The sequence below is a fragment of the Parasteatoda tepidariorum genome, chromosome 2, assembly GCF_043381705.1.
Source record: "Parasteatoda tepidariorum isolate YZ-2023 chromosome 2, CAS_Ptep_4.0, whole genome shotgun sequence".
Taxonomy (NCBI): domain Eukaryota; kingdom Metazoa; phylum Arthropoda; class Arachnida; order Araneae; family Theridiidae; genus Parasteatoda; species Parasteatoda tepidariorum.
Window position 1 is genome coordinate 96,324,464 of NC_092205.1, and position 22,208 is coordinate 96,346,671.

Sequence of the window (22,208 nt, forward strand, 5' to 3'; positions counted from 1 at the left end):
TGAAATTATCTTTGGGTAAATGAGTTTTATGAGTGGGTGAAATTTTTTTTTGAATTGCTTCATTAGTTTTTAAAATATGACTGAAAATGCAAAAAGCTAAATTAACAATAAGGGGCCCGAACTTTGAATCGCTCTCCTGATCAAACAATGGGGACCACATTTCCCAGATTGCGGCTACCCCCTATATCTTGAAGATGAAAAATCCAAATATGTAAAAAAAATGTATGTTTATTCAGAGAAAGTATGTTTTTGTGTCTGATTTCGTAACTTAATTAATAGTTAGCACTAATTAATTAGCATATTTGAGGTCACCCCCGGGAACCATTAAGATTGACTCTCAGTTCGTGAAAATCCGATCATTAGAACGAAAGTTATTCAGGGTGATATCTTTTTTTTTTCCGGACTNTTTTTTTTTTTTGCGGACTGTACATATCAAATTTCATTAAAATCGGTCCTGTAGTTCTAGAGATAATCGACCAAGTCTGCTAATTCTCTTAATTTCGTAAGCCAGTGAATGTAAGCGTTATATCTTTTGCTTTTATATGAGCTACAATTTAATATATTTATAGCATAATATTCCAGATTTTTTAAAATACTATTTTTGGCACTTTTTATGTTCCTAAACCAAACAAAAAAAGTTATATCAAAAGAAAAATTGCCTTTCATCATTTCGACTTGTTAGACTGTCGAAAAGCATAATTTAAAAACTTGTTTAAAGAAAAGTATTTTGCCGTTGAACGTTATGTATTAAAGCAATGCAGAGGAATTAAAACGATCGTTTCGGTACTACGAAAAGCATTATCATTTAGCCCTGATTATCATCAGTGTCAAAACACTTTTTCTGCCCATTATTTGTACTTTTGTACGTCTTGCGTGGCACAAGGCACTAAAACCAGACAAAGAGGACCTTTGTCAGGTTTTTGCGCTTTTACACGTTGTGTTTTATCGCTTTGCTTCGTTTTGTTTGATAGCGTAAGCTTCGCACGTTAACGAATCTTAAAAATTTCACAAATTATGTGCAAAAATCATAAAATGGACAACTTTTCTAGATTTTTATTACAGGAAAATGTCCAATAATGTTTATTTTTTAATCAAACCTACCTGAGAGCACGTTTTCAAAAATAAAATTGAAGCGTTTTCAAAAATAAAAGATGAACTTTACCAGGTTTTTGTGCTTTCACACGTTGTGTTTCATCACGTTGCTTCGGGCAGCGTAAATTTCACACGTTAATGAATCTTAAAAAGTTGACAAATTAGAGACAGCAATTATAAAATGGACAGCTTTTCTAGATTTTTATTACAAGAAAATGTCCAGCAATACTTATTTTTTAATAATACCTACCTGAAAGAGCGTTTTCAAAAATAAAATTGAAGTGTTTTCAAAAATTAAAAAAAAGGAACTTTGCCAGGTTTTTGTGCTTTTACGCGTTGCTTCAGGCAGCATAAGTTTCGCACGTCAAAGGAATTTAAAAATTTGACAAATTAAGTACAAAACTCATAAAACGTGCAACGTTTCTAGATTTTTATTACAAAAAATATACAACGAAGCTTATTTTATAATCATACCTACCTGAAAGAGCGTTTTCAAACATGAAATGCTCTAAGGAGAATACGAAGAGAGATTTTCAGATTCAACAGAAGGAATTGTGTCTCATATGACACTACACAACTCGGAACGGATCAAATTCTCTATCAAGTACGGACAATATATTATCTCCCCTGGAACGAGAATTCGAAATATGGCATTGGCGGATTCGTGTTTCTCGTGAGTTTCTCAGAATTAATATTCACTAGACTCCTATAAATTTTATGTATTGATATTCAGTGAATCGAATACAAACCTCATTGTTATTAAAATAGTTATTGCGAAATCATAAGTGTGCTCATCTGCAATTGAATGCAACCACTGCAAAATGGATTATTTAAAATGAATTGGCATCAGTTCCATCCGAATAAATTTGATCGAAAGGCTTTTAGTTGAAAAGTTAAAATTGGTACATTGGTTTATTATGTGATTAAAAACCATCTTACTTTATTAGCTTACATCGGTAAATAAAAAAAAATATTAAGAAATGAAACATGCAAGCAAGATTTGTTCAGAAGGTATTTAAATATTAATTTAATGCACTCATACGTGATTTTTATTTGGAACGGTCTTAAAAATTATTTTGATTAAGATAAACCATGCAAAAACTAAACAAAACATTTTGCATAAAAAAATCGTTTGCTAGTTTTTCGCATTTTTTTTAAAAACAAGCAAAAAATTATAATTACCAAAAGAAAATAGCGTGTTCATGTTTTGTTGTTTATTAAAAGGTATTTTAATTTTACCCCTTTGATAACTCTATCCCTTTTACAAAGCTGTTCTAAAAATTATTTTGATTAGAATAAATTATTCGAAAAAGTTCCAAAATCCATCCGTTATTAACGTTTACTTAAAGAAAACGATCTGTTCCAATTCGTAGCGCTCGAATCCCAACAATAAAACAATTTGAATGAAGCACTATTAGGATTAAGATAAGAAACCAAGTTTGAAAAAAAAAATAACTCTTTAGATAAGTTTCTATTTTTCTTTCTTGGTTTTTGTATGTTCTAATCATATTCTTGCTTCCATAATCCTTCCAAAAACCTCCCTCCTTTCTAATTTTCTCTCACGTTCCGAAAATAGTTTACTGTTCTTCGTGTTCCAGCTTTTTAATTGTCTTATTTTGCTCGTTTCATTTCAGCTCGCTGGGTTTTAGCGTGAGGTGATGATAATACCCAATCTGAAAATTCCAGGAATGTTTTCTTGATAATCTTTCCCCTGCTGATGTTTTCTCGCCTTTTTCTTTTCCAGGAATACTACTTACTTTCTCTTTTTATTCTGGCGAAGCGCCAGTTGCTCTTTAATTGCATTTTTCATTCTTTTTTAACAGCGCCACGTGGTTTCTTTTACGAACTCTCTGATGAGATTGAAAACAATATAATTAACTGAATTATAAATTGAAACTTTTTTTCTCTTAATTTAGATCGAAAAATCGTCTTTAAGAACGTTCAACTGACAAGTATTTTTATGCTGTGAGATAAATGTAGTTTGTAAACATTGTAAAATATTTTTCTCATTTAAATTGCACTAATTTCTTCACAAATTGGTTAAGGAATTGTCTACTGTATACAACGTTGAAAACAATTTTTTTTTAAAATAGTTTTCAGGGATTTATGTTCAGGGCAGAATGTTTTAACTTTTATGTGAGTTTTTATTTTTTTTAATGTTTTTGTTTTTTACTACTGCATAATTTTCTTTAAAGTATTGTAAACTATACTGTCATATTTTGATTAAGAAATATAGGAAAATTAGCTTCAAAACTTGTTACCAAAAATATGTTTTGATTTATATATTTTATTGTTTTCATATTTGTTATAAATTTTTCTGTATTATTAAGTGCTGAACACGAATTCAAATATATTGAAAATTACGTACAATTTGAAAGCTAATTTTTTATTATGTGTTGAAATCTCTGTAAGTCAGGAAGTTACATTGTGAAAAAAAATTTTGGAAGATTTTGAAGTAAATATTAGTGCAAATTGTAATATGTACAGGTTCTAATCAAATTTTACTGTAAATTGTGCAGGAAAAGTAAAGGCAATGGTAGTTTATTCTTTCCTGCCACATTACATAATAGGGTGGTACAACCGCACTAGTTTTTTACTGGGGTACCACGAGTTAAATTCTTGGTGATGCATGATTGACTCGAAAATTCTATTTTTTCTTGCACCGTAATTATTTTACAATAAATATTGAATTGGGTATAATATAGCCTACGTCACAGGTTGTGTTGTTCCTACTAAATTTAACCCATGAACGGCATTTTCTGCGAGCCTAGCTTCAAGCCACAAATAAACAAACGAAGTGTTCGATCGTTTAAATAGCTGCTCGTCAGATTTTATTGCATAATAAAGAAAAGTTATTGAAACTAAATACAACTAAATAAACAACAACAACTAAAACAAATAACAACAACTACTAATAACAATAACTAAACAACAACTAAATTACATTCGTTTAGCATTGCGTCATATGTTATTCCTACTAAATCGAAGTAGTTGTGTTTTTTTCATATTATACCCAATTAACAGTAAAAAGTACATTTGAGAGAAAATTTTCAGAAAGATTTTTACAGCCTCGTGAAGGAATGTGTTCTTTCAGCAAAGTGAAGGTACGTGTAGTAGGTGATTGTATGTGCCTTATAAAAGGAGTACTTGAATGTTCCCGTCGACTAGGGAAGTTTACACAAATTGGCAAAAAATCTATTGATCTGGTAAAAAAATTAAAATGAAAAGTTTATTGAAAAAATATAGAAATGAATGTACAATTAAAATGGAGATTGACTTAAAAAAATGTATACAAATGGTATACAAAAAAAAAAAAACTGTGATCACCTTATTACGATTACTGGTTACCCATTGATCATATGCTTTTTCTTTCTGGATTGACTCCGTTAAGCGCCACAACATTTCAAATCATGGGTTGTAAAACTGTCTCAACTGATGTTTGTCGTCGGATTGATTTTCATATCCTGCCCTATGTACGTGTTTCAAGACGTCACAAAATACTTTTCCTTCTTCAGCATTTATATTTATATAGAAATCACCGTCAAGCCAGTAATTATACGTTAATAATAAAAAGAATGTAAAAATACTTTAAATTATTATTATTATTATGTAAATACATTAAAAATGCCTGATAGTGAAAAGAAAAGCAGCAGCGGTCGCCATAGGAACGCATGCAATGACGACGCATGCGCACTGTTCACTATTACTCTTGAACACAGTTGAAGAGTATGTGGACGCCATCAAATCCAAACCAAGGCCCATTTTGCCAATGGGTAATAATGTAATGGTGATAAATAATAATCATAAAGGCATATAANAAATGCTTTTTCTTTCTGGATTGACTCCGTTAAACGCCACAACATTTCAATATCATGGGTTGCAAAAACTGTCTCCATTGATGTTTGTCGTCGGATTGGTTTTCAAATCCTGCCTATGTACATTGTATCAAGACGTCACAAAATACTTTTCCTTTTTTGGCATTCATATTTACATTGAAATCACCGTCAAGCCAGTCATTATACGTTAATAATAAAAAGAATGTGAAAATACTTTAAATTTTTATTATTATTATGTAAATACATTAAAAATGCCTGATAGTGAAAAGAAAAGCAGCAGCGGTCGCCATAGGAACGCATGCAATGACGACGCATGCGCACTGTTCACTATTACTCTTGAACACAGTTGAAGAGTGTGTGGACGCCATCAAATCCAAACCAAGACCCATTTTGCAAATGGGTAATAATGTAATGGTGATAAATAATAATTATAAAGGCATATAAACAAATGGCTTTTGAAGTAACAACTATGAGTCGTTATCCATTGTTGACGAATTATCGTGTTTGCGACATATTTTGGTTTCAGCGAAAAGGGTAGATGAGATTTCGCACAAGTACCTTAAAAGCCTCTTCTCTATTGGTATTTTTTTCTAATTTTTGGTTTATTAAACCCGAGTGCATGATCTCGAATTTCCTAGTTCTCTGACCGATGAACAGTTTTCTAAATAGAGATGGATTATCTTTAACCCGTGAACGTTGGTGTTCCAGCTTCGGGCAGAGTCAAAGGAGACTACTGATATAGCCAAAAAAGGGACAGCTAAGCCACTAAGCATAATCAATTGCCTATAAAATTAAATCCCTTTCATCACTGAAGCCCATACAATATTTTTAATCAACTGAACTCTTCTTATTTTTACAGGTATTTCGGTGAACTATGAAGTCTGGCTGAGACGTTCCAGAATAATTAGAAACTATGAAGATGAATGACTCCGACATCGATGACGAATGGTACCACCGAAATTTCCTCATCTACTCAAGATTCTGGGTCCAAAGGATCCTCGTCCCCACCATCATGACAATTGGCATCATAGGTAATGTCATCACTATCGTGATCATGACACGCCGCAGGATGCGAAGTTCCACCAACAACTACCTGGCTGCCCTGGCCATTTTTGACATGATGTATTTGATATTCACCTTCATCCTTTCCCTCAGCCACTACCCAAGAGTTCCTGATATTGACCACTACGCCTACTGGAGACTCAGGCCTTTCATCTTCATGCTCACAGACGCCTGTAGTAACAGTTCAGTGTGGCTGACTGTCACATTCACAATTGAGCGCTATATCGCTGTGTGCCACCCGATGAAAGGCAAGGTTTTCTGTACGGAGTCCAGGGCCAAGAAAGCCATCGTCGCCGTGTTCTTGTTCTGTTTCGCTTTCACAATTCCCACCCCTTTCGAATGGAAAGTGATCGAAAGAGTCGACGATTCGACAAACCGAACTACTCTGTCTCTCGATCTGACAGAAATGGGCAAGAATTACATGTACAAGACAATTTACTACTGGTTGACTGTTGTGGTTTTCATTTTCATTCCCTTTATTTTGCTAGCCATTTTCAACAGCTTCTTAATAAGATCAGTTCACATGTCTAAAGTCCAGAGATCTTCGATGACCCGCGGCAGCGACAACAGCCAGGAGAACAAAATCACTATAATGCTGATCGCTGTCGTCATATTGTTTTTCATTTGTCAGCTACCTACCGCTTGTCACCTCTTGTACAGCACTCTGCACGAAAGCTTTGACTCTAAACAGCTCTACCTGCTGAGAGGGTTGGGCAATATATTCAATTTCCTCATGTCCCTCAACGCTGCGGGGAATTTTGTACTGTACTGTTTACTTAGTCAGAAATATAGGAAGACATTTATACAAATTTTCTGCCCCTGCATGCGAGAGAACAGAAACGCCATGTATTATCAAAGCACTGTCTGTAGCAATGTCGACACGGACAGTCCGGGAAGCAACTCGCGCAACGCTTGTACTCTCAAATGCACGGACAGTCCAGCGAGTACTTCGAGGACTGCTTTTCTGCAGGTACCGAAATCATCCCGTTCAAAGGTTGATTACTGTGACGAAGACAGCATCGATGAAAATGGAAGAGACTGTGGTAGATGCCAAAGGTTCATCAGAGCTCCGTGGAAACACCTGAAGCAGAAAAACCGGGAACAGGTGATCCCTCTGAAAGGGGGTGGCAACAAATGCATTGTGATAACAGCCCCGGACGGATTTCCGGAATCGCAGCAGTGGTCGGCTGTTTGATTGTGCTTATGTTTTGTCCCCGATTGTGAGAACTAAATGAATCATCAGTATTTAACAATTATAGTCATTTTATTTATGTCACTTAGGGTTCATTCAAATATAATGTAAGCACTTAATGGGAAAAGGAGTTTGGGATTTGCTTATTTTTGCCTATACAGGTATGAGCAATGCTTAGGCAAGACCCTAAAATGTTGTTTCTTACAAAAAAATTTCAAAAATTAAAAAAAGAACAATATGAAAAGAAATTGGGGAAATAATACATTTTGTAAAGTTTTATAATAGAAATGAAAATTAAACTTTAGGGGAAAAAAAGTTCTTAATTTTTTTATTAGATGAGTCTAAAAGCTCCCTAGACGTGCTTACGTAATATTTGAAAGGTCCATTTTCTTTTTGTATATAATTAAGTTTTTTTTACGTTAGAGTTCTTGTTATATTGTATTATATATAAGATGTATGTATAATATATATTATATGCATACATATTATATATTTTATCTAGGGTGATTCACAATGGCCACCCTAAAATATATGTTTTTAGATGTCGAACAAAATATGCACTTTAGTAGTCACAAATTAATATTTAAGAGAGAAAAAAAGAAGGGGTTTGGGATTTGTTTATTTTTGCCTACAAAGGTATGAACGATGCTTAGGTAAGACCCTAAAATGTCCTTATTTTCAAAAAATTTTAAAATTCAATAAAAGAACGATATAAAAATTATATTTTAGGGGAAAAAAAGTTTATTCAAGCATTCTTAATTTTTTATTAGATGAGTCTAAGAGTTCCTTAGACATGCTTACATAATATCTGAAAGGTCCATTTTCTTTTTGTATATAATTAAGTTTTTTTTACGTTAGAGTTCTTGTTATATTGTATTATGTATAATATATGTTATATGCATACATGTATATTCTGTGCATACACATATATTATGTATTTCATCTAGGGTGATTCATAATGGCCGCCCTAAAATATATGTTTTTAGAAGTCGAACAAAGTATGCACTTTAGTGGTCACAAATTAATATTTAAGCGAGGAAAAAAATGAAAATAATGTCAAAGTTTATCATTCCTCCTTGAAAAAGTCATGATTAGATTATTGGAGGAAACAAAAAGTGAATTTGGTATTTTTAAATCCGCTTTCCTTAACAGTGATTTGTTAAAGTTTGATGACGTTTTATGTTTTTTCTTCGCTTATTTATTGTATGAATTTGCAACCCCAAATAAGAATATTCTTTTAAATTTCTTTTTGAAGAAAGATAATAAAAAAATATATATAAAGCGAGGTTATTATTATAGTATACCCTGCGTTAGAAAATCACCGTGCAGCAAATAATGTTAAAATTGAAAATCGGAACTAATCAAGATTGATATGGCTACTGATAATAAAAAGTTTCAATAATTCTGTCAATAAGAAAACAAGGAACAAAAATGAAAAAAAAAATTAATAAGTAATCATGTTTAATCATTTTCCAATTCAACACTGTTAAGAAATCTCGATGATGGCGGCAATAAAAAATCGAAAGTATAAATTATAGAAGTATAAATTCTAGTAGGAACACTTTCAGTGCTGAAAAGTTTCCTATTGTAACAATAAAAACGGTATAAAAAATTAAAATCGGTTAAATCTTTCATTCACGCATCGTACTAAAAATTAGTGAAAATTTTATTTAGTATTGATGAAAACTAGATTAAATTGTTTCAGGTTTATAAAATTTTCTGTCTATCCAACAAACACGTTTTAGTTTTATTTTGAAATATTTTTTTGATAGTTTAAATGACGCAGATAAATTAAATTCTGATAAATAAAATTTTTTTACTTTCGCACAATGGTTTTGAAAAAGACACAAGTTTACAAATTTTTCGTATTTTTCACTTCGTTCACTATGTTAAATTATAACAACCCAGCACTCACCAAGTGAAGATTGTTACACATATAGTTCGTTCACCAGGAGTTGGCACTTGGCTCCACCTCCTCGAACGCAGAGTTCATTTCAGAGCGGGAGTGAGAGGAGCAACACCTCCGCGCTTGAAACCGAGACAACCCTTAATGCGCGCCAAGCACAAACAGTGAATTCTTTTTTAGTCACTTACTTCGCTTTATCATCTGCTATTATACCTTTCGTTTCTCTAGCTAATTAAATATATTTTAAATTTAAAAATTGCTGTTTTCTCAGCAAAATGTCTCAGCTAATAAACTATTCACTCAAAAGAGAGAAATATCATTAAAAAAATGGCACGAAATATCATCAAATATATGAAATATTGAATGTTTAAAAAAGTGCAGATAAAGTTCGTGAAATAAATATTTTTGCAATACGATCGCCAAATAGCAACCGTGTTCAGGATTGTTCACATCCTTCTCCCAAAAATAGTGAAATAGTACTGTCGAATACCACGTGATGAAGGGGGAGCCAAGTGCCAACTCCTGGTAAAAGAGCTATTACAATCTACTCAACCAACTATTCAGTTTTCCATTATATTTACTACTTTTGTTCGAACATTTTCAAGGGAGTAGGATTCTTTGGCTTACTGCATTGATTCCTATTTTATATTTGTTACAGTGAATTACCAAAATCAAGATAACGTTGTACAGTAACAAATTAATTTACAAGCTATTAGCTTCAAGCTTATTCAAGCTATTAAGCAATCTAAAGCGTGTTTATTGCGAAAGTTTCAGCAAACTTAAAAAATATTTGAAAAGGCATGATTTTTTTTCAAGTGTTTTAGTTTATTAGTTGAGAACGATACTCAAACGAAAGAAATTATCCTATTTTAAATGTTTTATCCCATTTTTATTCTTAATTACAATATGCAACTTTTTCGCGCTAAAGCATTTCAAAATTCAAACAGTCATTTCTTTTTAAATTGGTATTAAAAAAAAATAGTTACCTGTTTATTATGAGAGTTTCTAAACCTGAAGTAGAATGGTCTTATATTTCCAACAATTGAGAGCCCTTTAAATAACTCAAATTTATTTGTTCTTTTATTTTTCTTTGTAGTTTAAAAAACCTAGAGGACAATAAATCTTAATTTCAAAAACGTTTATTGAACTATTTTTAATAACCGATCTTATGAATCTGAATAACAAATAATTTATTTTCGTTGGTTTGTTTCTAAAACTATTTTTTTTTCTCGAACTGACAAAAATCACATTATTTTTGTTAGAGTTTTTAATAATTGCGCACTTAAGAGGCCTTTATCTCGGATTTTAGGTTAAATTTTTGATTTGCGTTTTCTTGATATTATTTTACATTAAACAAAATTTTGATGATTATTATTCGAGAGCACAATACCTTTTAAAAAAGGTTCGAACTATCGCTTCATTTTTATTTTATTGCAGTTTTAACCAATAAAAACCAATTTTGATGATGCTAAAAAAAAATTTTTTTTAGTGTTAATTGCATAAAAATAATATCAGAATGCGTAGCGTTTTTAAAAAGTGATAGAACGATAGAAAAAAATAATTTTTATTACTGCACAGATCCTAGATATGATTTTTTTTTTTTTTGGAAAGTGATTAAAAATATTTTTTGAGTGCTTAAAAAGTACTTAAAAGGTGCTTATTTTTTGTTGAAAAATCTCGCGATGCACCCTGAATATTTATCAAAAATTTAAAAACATACAATTGTTAACTTTTTAACTACCTTTCAAAAACTGCCGTCTGTTAAACTGTATAGTTTTGTTAGATAAAATAATAGAGAATATAAAACATCACACGCCATATAACTCAAATTCAAATTGGGTGACGACACTAAAAACACAACTAAGAAATCAATTCATTTTTTACAATTAAATTAATCTATTTTAATTTATATCTCTAAAAAATCTTTGAATTCAAACAAACATTTGTTGGCCCAGTGTCACTGAGTACTTCTATGGAATTATTATGAAAAACTGGATTTTTTTTAATTGATTTTCACCGTAGAATGTAGTTATGCTAACTCACTACATTGGCTTTTTATTTAGAAATATTCATTTTCTGAATGTGTAGTGCACTTACTAGATTGATGTTATGTAATATCGTGCACATATCACTTTATGTTTTACAATATCAAATTGTGTTCAATGCAAAGAATGGACGATACAATTGCACTAATAGAAGTTAATTGTTATAAATAACTCTTCCTCGTTACGCAGATTTTTGTCTGTAAAGTAATGTCAGTGAGTCGATGATTCAAAAACATTTATCAAATCAAACAACACAAAGAATAGATGATACAAATGCGCTAATTAATTATTATAAATAACTGTTCCTCGTGATGCAGATTTTTGTGTGAAAAGTACTGCCAGTGAGTCGATGATTCAAAACCATTTCTTGTATCAAACAACATGTCAAAATTTTTCAAAATAGGTCGATACATAGTTTTCAGATAGATTTTCAAACATCGAAGGCAGGCCTTTTTCTGATTGTCTTGATGAGCCTTGCTGCAAGTTTTTGTTTTTAAATTAGTAGTCATCTGTCTCGAAACGACGTCCCTTCATGAGAATTTGTAAGCGCAGAAGCTAGAAAAGTCAGTGCCAGCCATATCAGAACTGTAGAGCAGCTTAGAGAGCAGTTAATATCTTTTATTGGGCCACTAATTATGTCTCCGGGAAGGTGCAGTTACTGTTTTATCTCGTGTACTATATGTCAGTTGTAAGAATAGAACTCAATGAGGTGACTGTCACATGATTCAACAACAGGGTCTCGTCTCGTGATTGCCAGACATTACAATTTTCTAAACTCAATAGAATTTTCAATGTCTTTAAACACTCAAACGATGATGTGAGTTCAAGAATTCCTCACATGTGACCAATTTTTCGTGAGTGGTGATTATTAATACCCTTTTATATCTTTTAGCCAAATTATTGAATTTGGCTCAAATGTTGCCTTCTTCATAGTTTTAAATACTTTGTGATTTAAAAAAATAAATCATGAGAAACAGTGTTTATCTTCGGAAAAGTTTTCCCGGCGAACTTACCGATTTTTTCATAAGACTTGATACCAATCATTTTGCTCTATGAAGCACTGAATTGTGGCTTACAAGACGAAATTGAATGTACTTGCTCACCGGGTGATCAGAGTTGGCTGAGTAACCCCCTCATATATAAATAAATTCTCCTTCCACCGATCTCAATACGTGCACGCTGCGACGCGTATTTGCTGCACATAAATCACCGACGTTATCTTTTTCAGACAAAACCTAAATTTTTGCACTCTGCTTACCTTTTTTTGTATCTATGAATAAGAGAAATATAAGAATTTTCAAATGGCAATTCTTACGTCTTAAAGTGACAGGTCTTCAAATGATTATTCTTATAACGATTCTTCTTTTAAACGCAAATAATAAATCGGGGTAAAATACAAGTGTACGAGAAATAATACACGTATACAAGAAATACTACTCAAGAGAGTCACAAAACACAACAACGTTGTGAGCCAAATAGCTTCAAACACACTAAAAACAGTAAACAGGAAGTCTAGTCAGTCAAATGCTTGCAGCGCTTCCTAGTGTAGAAAACACTTTTCTGGATTACTTTTCTGGACACTTTTTGGGACACTTTTTCTGGATTACTTTAAAATGATTATGCAAAAACCACCGCACTTGGCATTAGATTATTAAATTTTACAAAGAATAAGATTTTTCAATTTTGAATAAAATATTTTTTAAAACAACATAACTTGATGACTTAATTTTCGATTCAGTATTAAATTTAATAGTGTATTTTACAAATGTAGCTTCCACTTAAGGCCTGGTTTCTTAGGACAGGACGCCGTCAGCTGGAAATCAGCGCTAACCTCTGATTGGTCCATTTGTGAGTTTGATAGTATACGTCATCGAACGCTCATCTTGAACTACAATTGCCGTCCAACTCAACTGCAGTTGGATTACAACGTGACGTTAACCACAGAAGCAATGGCGGACAACATCCAACAGCACATTGAAATCAGCCAAGATTTTGATTTTGACATTAAACATAGCTTCTTCATTAAACATAGCACTCTTCATTTAGCTCAGCTATAATGTGTTTTTTCTTGGACAAAGTCATTATTTGTTCTCTAAAACACTGGTCGACAATAACAAAATCAATACAAATTCAAAATAAATATTTGTTTACGTTATTAACGCATGCGCAATGAGAGATAATGTCTGCGTTGGACCGACTGCTCACGCTGAGCTAACAAAAAAGTATTTTTTTGGCGTCAGCTCTACGTCAACTTTCCGCTGACGCCCAGATAAAGCGCTAGTTCTAAGAAACCAGGCCTTGAGCTAACAAACCAGTATTTTGTTGGCGTCAGCGTGACGTTGACGTCCCGCTGGCTCCCAGATAAGGCGCTTGTCCTAAGAAACCAGACCTTTAAATGTTTTTGATCTCGTTTGCTTTGTTTAATTGAATAAAGAACGTTTATTCTAATGCCATTTTTTCTTCAATATATTATAATTATTCAATGTATTGACAATTTATTCTTCAATATATTGTATTTATTGACAATAATTTTTTAAAAAAATCCTACGAGTAAACCAAGCTACAATGATTGTTATAGACATCCTGTTCAATTTATCGGTGAATTGGATAAAAATTTGAAACGTTATGGTGCCCTTAAGCTGCAAATAAAACTGGGTATATTTAAAAAAGAAAAGAACAGTTTATTCCGAAATTTACTTTCTTTTATTTTTCTTCACGTTCGTGCCCCTCTTGCCCTCTGCTAATCACGCCACTAATAATAGCGAAGGTTAAAATGTTATATTACACAAAATTTTCTTCCAATTGCTATTTTTTATTGCAACATTTAAAATAATGAATGTTACGGTAAAATTATGAGCAAACAAAAGCTGGAGAAGATGTTTTCTATTACAAATAAGAGTTTGTAAATAAATATTCTATTCGGTAAAACAAAATTCAAATCTTGAACGGTCTACAGGAGACGCAACGAACTGGCGTATCTGTCGCCCGTTTGTACATGCGCAAGTTGTTAAAGTGGAGCGATAATGGCCTTATCTTGGATAGACTTTATTAACTTTAGTACGCTTACAGTACTCAGCGCTATATGTGGCTTATTCAAGCTCTAGAGTTCATGATCATTTGTTTACCAAGATGAGAGAGAAAGACGAAATATCTTCACTCTTTTGTCTAAGATTAAAACTGATTGAACTGTTTAAATTCGTTAGGTTCGGCAACAGATGAAAACCCTTGAACGATTCGAAGTGTGTCACGGAACTATCCACACAAGTGTCTCATAAAGTTAACATCGCTTATCTCTTCATAATAACTACAGATATTAGTGTTTTGTTTTTAAGAGCTCTATATGTGAAAATTAAGCGATGGCAATAATAAATTACTTAACTGAAAAAAAGAGAACAAACATGGTGCCAAAATAATGAATATATTTAGATGTAAATCCACCTTTTGAATTTCCTGTAGCTATTCACAATATTCTCTGATTGTTCCTTCATTTAGATACCCCAAAAATAACCGATACAGAAAAAGATAGAAAAGTATCGTTTTGGAACTTTCCACTTAAGGTCCATTCTCACTGTATACAAAAAAAATCGCAGATGCGAACGAGAGCCTAATTGGCGAGTTTTTCGGGAGTAAATGTATATCACCAATAAGATTCTCTCCGAATGGCGCATTTCCGAATTTTGCTTGCAGTGAAAATGGTCCTTTTAAGACAACAAATTATTTATTCTCTCCAAAATTGATAACGAAATGCGCAAACAGATGGTATAGTGATCTGAAACAAAACTATAAAATGTTTCCATTTGCTGTTATCACGTAGTTGTCTGAGAACAAATTTAGCAGATATATTCTGTATGAATGGTTGACTGAATGTGAACAGCAACTAGTTTCCTAAAATCCGAAGAAATATGGAAAATTTCGGGTATATCCCTTTGCTTATGTTTACGTGGCGAAGTGTGAACAGTCTTGATATACCAGGAAGTTTTATTATTGAGACGTGTTTAAATTTACGGATAATTTTAACATTCTTATGAATGTTAAAATTATCCGAATGTTAGAATTATAAATCTGCTTAAAATTATCTCACCAACTTGAGTTTTCTGTAATTTATGAATTCTAAAAGGTCGTCAGCCGTAAATAAATTTAAGAGAATTAACATTGCAACATAAATAAAAAGTAAAGTTTGTCATATTTTGAGTGTTATCCTCTAATTGGCTACATTTGTGTGAAATATCACCGTTAGTGTTATTGTTTGGGTAGCATCATTGCATGCTTGTGCAGTTTTCCGAATTCGTTTGCGTCGTTGAAAATTTAAATTGAAAGAACGCGTTATATTGTTAAAACACTGCAATATAATTAGGTAGGTACTTTATTTATGCTGCACAACGGGCTATTGGCGACGGTCTGGAAAACATCCCTGAGGATGATCCGAAGACATGTCATTACAATTTTGATACTCATATGAGAGTATGGTCCCACGCTTTGGTAACCGGCGACTTGCGCGTGAAGTTGAGCACTTTACGGGTAAAACTGTTTAATGAGTACCGTTTTAATAATATTAAGTGGCGTGCTTTTTGAAACTTAAGGAGTAAAAATAAATCGTAAATAGTAACTAAGAAGTCTAACGACGAAGTCACCTGTACTTAGCTTTAAACGGTAAGCCAGACATTGCAGGAAAAAAAATTTGTTGGTTAGTGATACCATCTGGTGAAGAATTTCGTAACTAATTATGACACTTGGAGAGAATAAAAAATTTGTTCGTTAACTAGGATGGAGTAAAACTGCTCTTATTAATCTCTCTCCGTTTCTTTTTTTTTTAAAATTTTATGACTATTATTTTTTTTTTAAATTATCGGTTATTTTTGGGGTAAACAAATAATTGCTGAAAATCATTTATATTAATACCGCACACTCACACAAATGTGTGTAAATATCTGTATGCATATCTTAATACTGTTGTGCAATTCTGTGTGAAATGTGACAAATAAAAGTGTTATCTTCTGAGCTTTTTATTTATTCCAGTTTTGGCTACTTATATTAATTTATTTTGACGATTAAAAAAGCATTGTCTGCAATCGAAATTTCGATTACTTTCGGAAATAAATTCGACAAGACAAAACTTTGTTTCTGTTCATGAAAGTAACTTTTTTTCCTCAGATCTAAAACATAGGGCTCGCTGGCTTTGTAATAAACGTTTATCACTACGGAAAATCCCTTCGCGTCTTTTAAAAATGATGCGGTCCGCGTTTTTTGTCTAACAAAAAAAAAGTTAATTAATTAATTAATTTAATAAAAAAAAAATTGTGATCGATTTATTATGATCACTGGTTACCCATTGGGTAAATGCTTTTCTTTTTCTGGTTTGACTACCATAAACGCCACAATATTTCAAATCATAGGGGTCTTAATTGATGTTCGTCGTCTGATTGGTTTTCATATCCTGCCCTATGTACGTGTTTCAAGACGTCACAAAATACTTTTCCTTCTTCTTCAGCATTCATATTTATATTGAAATCACCACCAAGCCAGTCATTATACGTTAATAATAAAAAATACTTTATATTATTATTATGTAAATACATTAAGAATGACTTCTGGTGAAAATAAAATGAAAAAAAAAATAATTCTAAAAAAATTATCAAACAGCAACGGTCTCCATAGCAACGCATGCAATGACGACGCATGCGCACTGTTTACTATTACTCTTGAACGCAGTTGAAAAGTGTGATGACGTTCAAATAAAGTGCGCACGCCATTAAACTCCTAACAAGACCCATTTTACCATTGGGTAGTAGAATAATTTATCCTTTTTAGTTTGTTTGGAAAATGTAGTTCTCATAACTTTTATTTCAATTTATTACTTTTATATTGCTACTACTTTTCTAAAGGACTGAACAAACCAGAAGCTATATAAATTCTATAGATAGTTGACTGAATGTAAACAATAACAAGTTTCCTATAACCGAAAAAAATTTGGAAAACTTCTGGTGTATCCCTCCGCTTACTAGGCGATGTGTGAACAGGCTTAATATTCTAAAAAGTTTCATTATTGTGATTTTTGTTTAAATTTACGCGTGATTTTATCATTTATAAGAGTTTTCTGCAATTTATAAATTCTAACAGGTCATGAGTCTAAAACAAATTTAACAAAATTAATATCACAGCATAAATAGAGTGAAGGGTTAGCCATGTTTTAAATATCATCCCTTATTTGGCTATATTTGTGAAAAATAGCACAGTTTGTTATTTTTTAGGTAGCATCATAGCAAGCTTGCGGAGTTTTACAAATTCATTTGTTGTTTGTTTCGTTGAAAATTATATTGAAAGAACGCGTTATATTGAAAAAACTACAAGTATAATAATACTGGATGGTGCGTTTTTTTTCAAGCTTAGGCGTAAAAATCAATCGGAAGTAGTAAACCGGAAGTCTTACGATGAATTTTAACCCCTAGCGCCATTTGCGTTTAGCTTTACACGGCTAACCATCCATAGTAGAGCCGTGATGGCTCAAGGGATAGAGCATTCGCTTTCCAATGAGGTGAACCGGGTTCGATCCCGGCGATCTCTGACCGATGCGAATTCCGCATCCGGCTTGGCACCGCTGACGTGAAATATCCTCAGTGGTAGACGGATCATGGATTAGAGTCCCCTTGTCGTCAGGTTAACCGTGGGAGGTTCTCTCTTTCCTCTCTACATGTAACGCTAATGCGGGTTAGTTCCATCAAGAAATCCTCCATTAAGGCAAATTTCTCCCAATACTTGATCCAGGAGTTTCCTTGTCTTCTGGATTGGGTTCAAAATTATAGTCCTACATGAATGTCCTTTTAAACTAATACTCTCAACTTTAAAGGTAAATCAGGTATAAAGTGGTGAGGGAAAAAAACTGACTTTTTCCATCGGCCTTTTGTTATCTTTTGGAGGTCACCTCTTAAGCCTTTTCCATATGTGTGATTCAGAGTTTTAATTTCGCCTCTGGGGAAAAAAGGAAATAAATTACTTAGCACAAAATTGTTTTGTGAGGTATTTTTGTATGAGCAGTAAAAAATACGATCACCTTAATAACTTTTGATGTAATCGGAGTTTTACGTACTAGGAAACACTATTAATGTATCGAACTTTAAATACAGCGCAGGCAATAACTTAAAATCAAGACTAAAGCAAAAAACAACGTGTATAAAACAAAAATGAAAGTAGAAAATGGACATACTATAGTTTCAGTTCTATAAACAAGAACCATCTTCAAAATTTAAATGTCAGATGTGTTTTTGCTGCTCATGCAAAATTTGATGCTTCGACACTAAAGAAAGCACTTTTTTTTTCAATTCCCACCTGGAGAGTGACCTTTCGTCAATACAGGAAGATTTGTTGGCCACTCTTTCAGAAGCACCATATTAGGTGAGCCAACGTTGCTCCCACAGTAAGGACAGATAGCACAGAGAATGAAAGAGCATCCATGCCTTGTCCGGGATTCGAATCCAGAATCTTTCTATGCAAGTCCAGTTCCCTGATCCCTACGCAGTCAGGTCTTAAAAAAAGTACTTGTTCATAGAACTGAAACTATAGTATGATAATTTTGTACTTTCATTTGAGCTTTACACACGTTTTTTGCTTTAGTCTTCATAGCACAAATTATTACCCTTTCCCTTGTTGTGTTTAAAATCAGACAAAAAAAGTGTGCTTTTCTGAATTAACTTTTTTTTTTCCAATGGGATTGTCAAAAATTACTTTTCACAGAATTTCGCTTTTTTACCAGTAGGAGCAAAATACAGTGCTCTTACTTAAAATACTTCTTAAATTATGCTCTTTTTTTCGTCATTATAGCTATAGCAGCGTTATCCTTTAGTATTTTTTTATGTCAAGTTTTTATTAACTCGCTTTCATCTTTGAAATAATTGAATCTTGCTGTCCAAATTTCAACTCCTTTCCGATTATCTCGATCAGCGGTTTCAAAAGCCCTGGGGCTGTTCCGAGGAAGAATTAAAGGACAAGATTTTTTTAAGCAAGAGTTGGATTTTTTTTTTTAAGAACTAGTCACGATTTTTTAAACCTTTAATTATATTTAAACACAATCGATAATCCATAGTTAAGTTAGTACTTCGGTTGCATTTTACAGAATTATTGAAAGTAAAAATGCCAATAAAAAAGAGGGGGTACTATACTGAATAAATTATGAAAAGATCATACATATACCTGTATAAAAAATTGCATTTGTATTTCTTACTTTTTAAATCTCTGTTTTTTCTCGCTTTTTATATCAAAACAAAATTTAATATGCTTCTCTAACAACTAATGCTTGTGGCGGTTTAAATTTCAACGAAAACCAATATAAAATTATTCTATAAATTTTCAGTTTATGATACAGCTCGAGGACTACATATTGAACTGTCGAACATAAAACCGAATTTAAAATTATTAATAATAAAACGACGAAAGAATGTCATTCCTCTTATTAAGGATTGGTTCATCTGTTATTGGTTCAAACGTTCGCAATGGGATACCTTTAAGTGACGTAGTGTAGGTATCTCAATCCTGATTGGTTGTTGAAACGTGGCATTTGTTTGCGTTCTTTCCATTCTATTTCAAGTAAGCCAAGTCCGTGAAGAATCAATTCTCGTGAGTGACACATTCTAAATTCTTTCACAAAGATTCTTTCTCAAAGATTTCAATTCTTTCACTATATATTTACGCAGAGACTTAATACAAAGACAGTCACGAAACAACATGGAAAAACTAATTACGTATCGAAATTTTCAGGTACGCGAAACAAAAATATATCACGGCTATATTATATTAAATTTCAACTAATATATATTATATTATATTTCAACTATATTATATTTCAACTAATTCGATGTGCGATAAGGTTCTGTATTTCATTAACTTATCGTTAATTAACGTTTTAACTTTTGTACAGAGACTTAGCTCAACTTTAATACGCCATTTTACTGATAAAGATAAGCTAGCGCTGATGTCATAGGACACAGGTGAGGGTATGGGAAGTTATCATCATGAAGCAGCAAGTACGCAATTGTTTTCATATACTTTATTTATAAAGTGGCAGAAAGGAGAATGGTCATTTTATGTCCCATGGCCAGAAAAAAAATATGGAACCGCTGATCTAGATCTCACAAATATCTACTGAAGCTGGTGACTGTGTTTGTTTAAATTGTTTCTTGACCGCTACAAGCAACATTTATTGCCAAAGGCAATTTTTCATTAATCGAAATTTAAAACATTATCAAAATTTAAGGCTCTAATCTCAAATTGAGTTACGTGCCTGCGAAGACAATTGATTCTTAAATCCAAAATTTACCGGCTTTTTGTCCCCAATTGATTACTCTGAGCCATTTTGGCTCAAGGGTTAGAGCGTTCGCATTCCAATGAGGTGACCCCGGTTCGTATCCCAGCGATGTCTGGTAGATACAAATTCCGTATCCGTCTTGTGCGAACCACAGTGCTGACGTTAAAAAATAACCTCATTGGTAGACGGATCACGGGTTAGAATCAGATTAACCGCAGGAGGTTTTTGTCCTGACGACCTAATTTTTTGGGTTTACGACTGCTAATGTTCAACTCCGTAGCCTTCTGATTTTGAACCCGATCCAGGAGACAAGGGAACTCCTGGATCATATTCGCCTGGACTTTGTGATGGAACCCACCCGCATTTGCGTTACATGGAGAGGAAAACCACGAACATCTCCCATGGTTAGCTTAACGGCAAGGGGACTCTAAACCATGATCCGTCTACCACTGAGGTTATTTTTTCACGTCAGCACTGTGGTTCGCACAAGACGGATACGGAATTTGTATCTACCAGACATCGCTGGGATACGAACCCGGTTCACCTCATTGGAATGCGAACGCTCTATCTCTCCAATTAAAATAATTAACGAGTTTAAAGTTTCAGTGTTTCGAAATGGTGATTGGATGCCCCCCTCTTTTGCTGGATGTCTGAATCCATTAACTTCTATTCGCCCCTCCCCCACTCTACACACCACTGAAATTGATACAAACCTACTTATTTCACTTTAGGCGTGACAGAAATAAAATTATTTTCTCCTTGTTAGTGCATCTCAAAAACTTTGCTTTTCGAAAGAAAAAAAAGTTTTCGTTCATTCCCCACATTTAGCAAAGTTTCGTTCTTGCAAATGAACTGAGTTCATTATCTCATCCTTTTGTAACCATACATTATATTGGGGACGGAAAAAAAAGGGATAACTGGGTGAAAAAAAATGTCTGATCTCATCAAAAAGACAGACGGTAGAAGGAAAGGACAAGGGGGAGGAAAACCATTATTCTTTACTTCAATAAAACGATGTCTCGGATTAAATGACTTCTTGTTATACTGTGTGTGTGTGTGTGTGTGTATGGAAAACTTGTACCCCATCATATCTTGTGCTATATCAAAACAAGATAAAAATAGAAAGGAAAACCTATAATAAGCTTCATCAAAGGATGCCCTTTACCAATCATCGTAAGAGTGAAAAAAAGGCGAAAAGGTAAGTAAAAGAATTTTTTTTTTGTCTTTATTTTTCTTTCCTCTGCAGGTCTAAGAAACTAATCGCACTTTTTGATTCCCACAACTTTTTTTTCTTTTTTCTATTTTATAACAAATTTACAATAATGGGGTCCTGATGATGCAATCTTTACAAAAAAACTTCTTTACGAAATTATAAGAAAAGAAAACCCGGTATATGCATAAATATAAAATGAGATGCTTTAGAACAGTTATGAAACATTAAATTGCCTGCAATGAATGCGTAAAAATGCGCTGTTCCGAAAGTATAGGTATTTCATCGATTTATCTACTGTTTAGAAATAAACCCTTCGTTAATAGACTCTTCTGGGTTACGTCATTTTCACATTCTAAACATTTTTTTCCTTTCCTCCGTTACCAACGTTTCCTCAAATCTTGCTTTTCTCCTCGCCAGTACTGTTTAGTAAGCAGTTAGAATATATGAGCGTGGAAAAAAAGAAAGATTTGTCGAAACCATGGTATCAGATAGGGGGAAAGTGTGGAGAGAGGGGAAATCGCGTAACCTTCAAACGCTTATTCTGCTTAGAAAGATTATATATATATA

At 33.0% G+C, this 22,208-nt stretch overlaps 1 protein-coding gene across 3 annotated transcripts in view; it reads left to right on the plus strand.

The window, feature by feature from the left end:
- Window positions 1–16,131, plus strand: part of LOC107446785 (FMRFamide receptor-like) — a 173,837-nt gene extending 157,706 nt beyond the window's left edge. For all 3 annotated transcript variants that reach the window (XM_071178052.1, XM_071178054.1, XM_071178053.1), the window contains exon 4: window positions 5,788–16,131. In XM_071178052.1, the coding sequence (XP_071034153.1) occupies window positions 5,842–7,185 (1,344 nt within the window). In that variant the 5' untranslated portion in view covers window positions 5,788–5,841 and the 3' untranslated portion in view covers window positions 7,186–16,131. The remainder of the gene's footprint in view (window positions 1–5,787) is intronic.
- The last annotated feature ends 6,077 nt before the right edge of the window (window positions 16,132–22,208 follow it).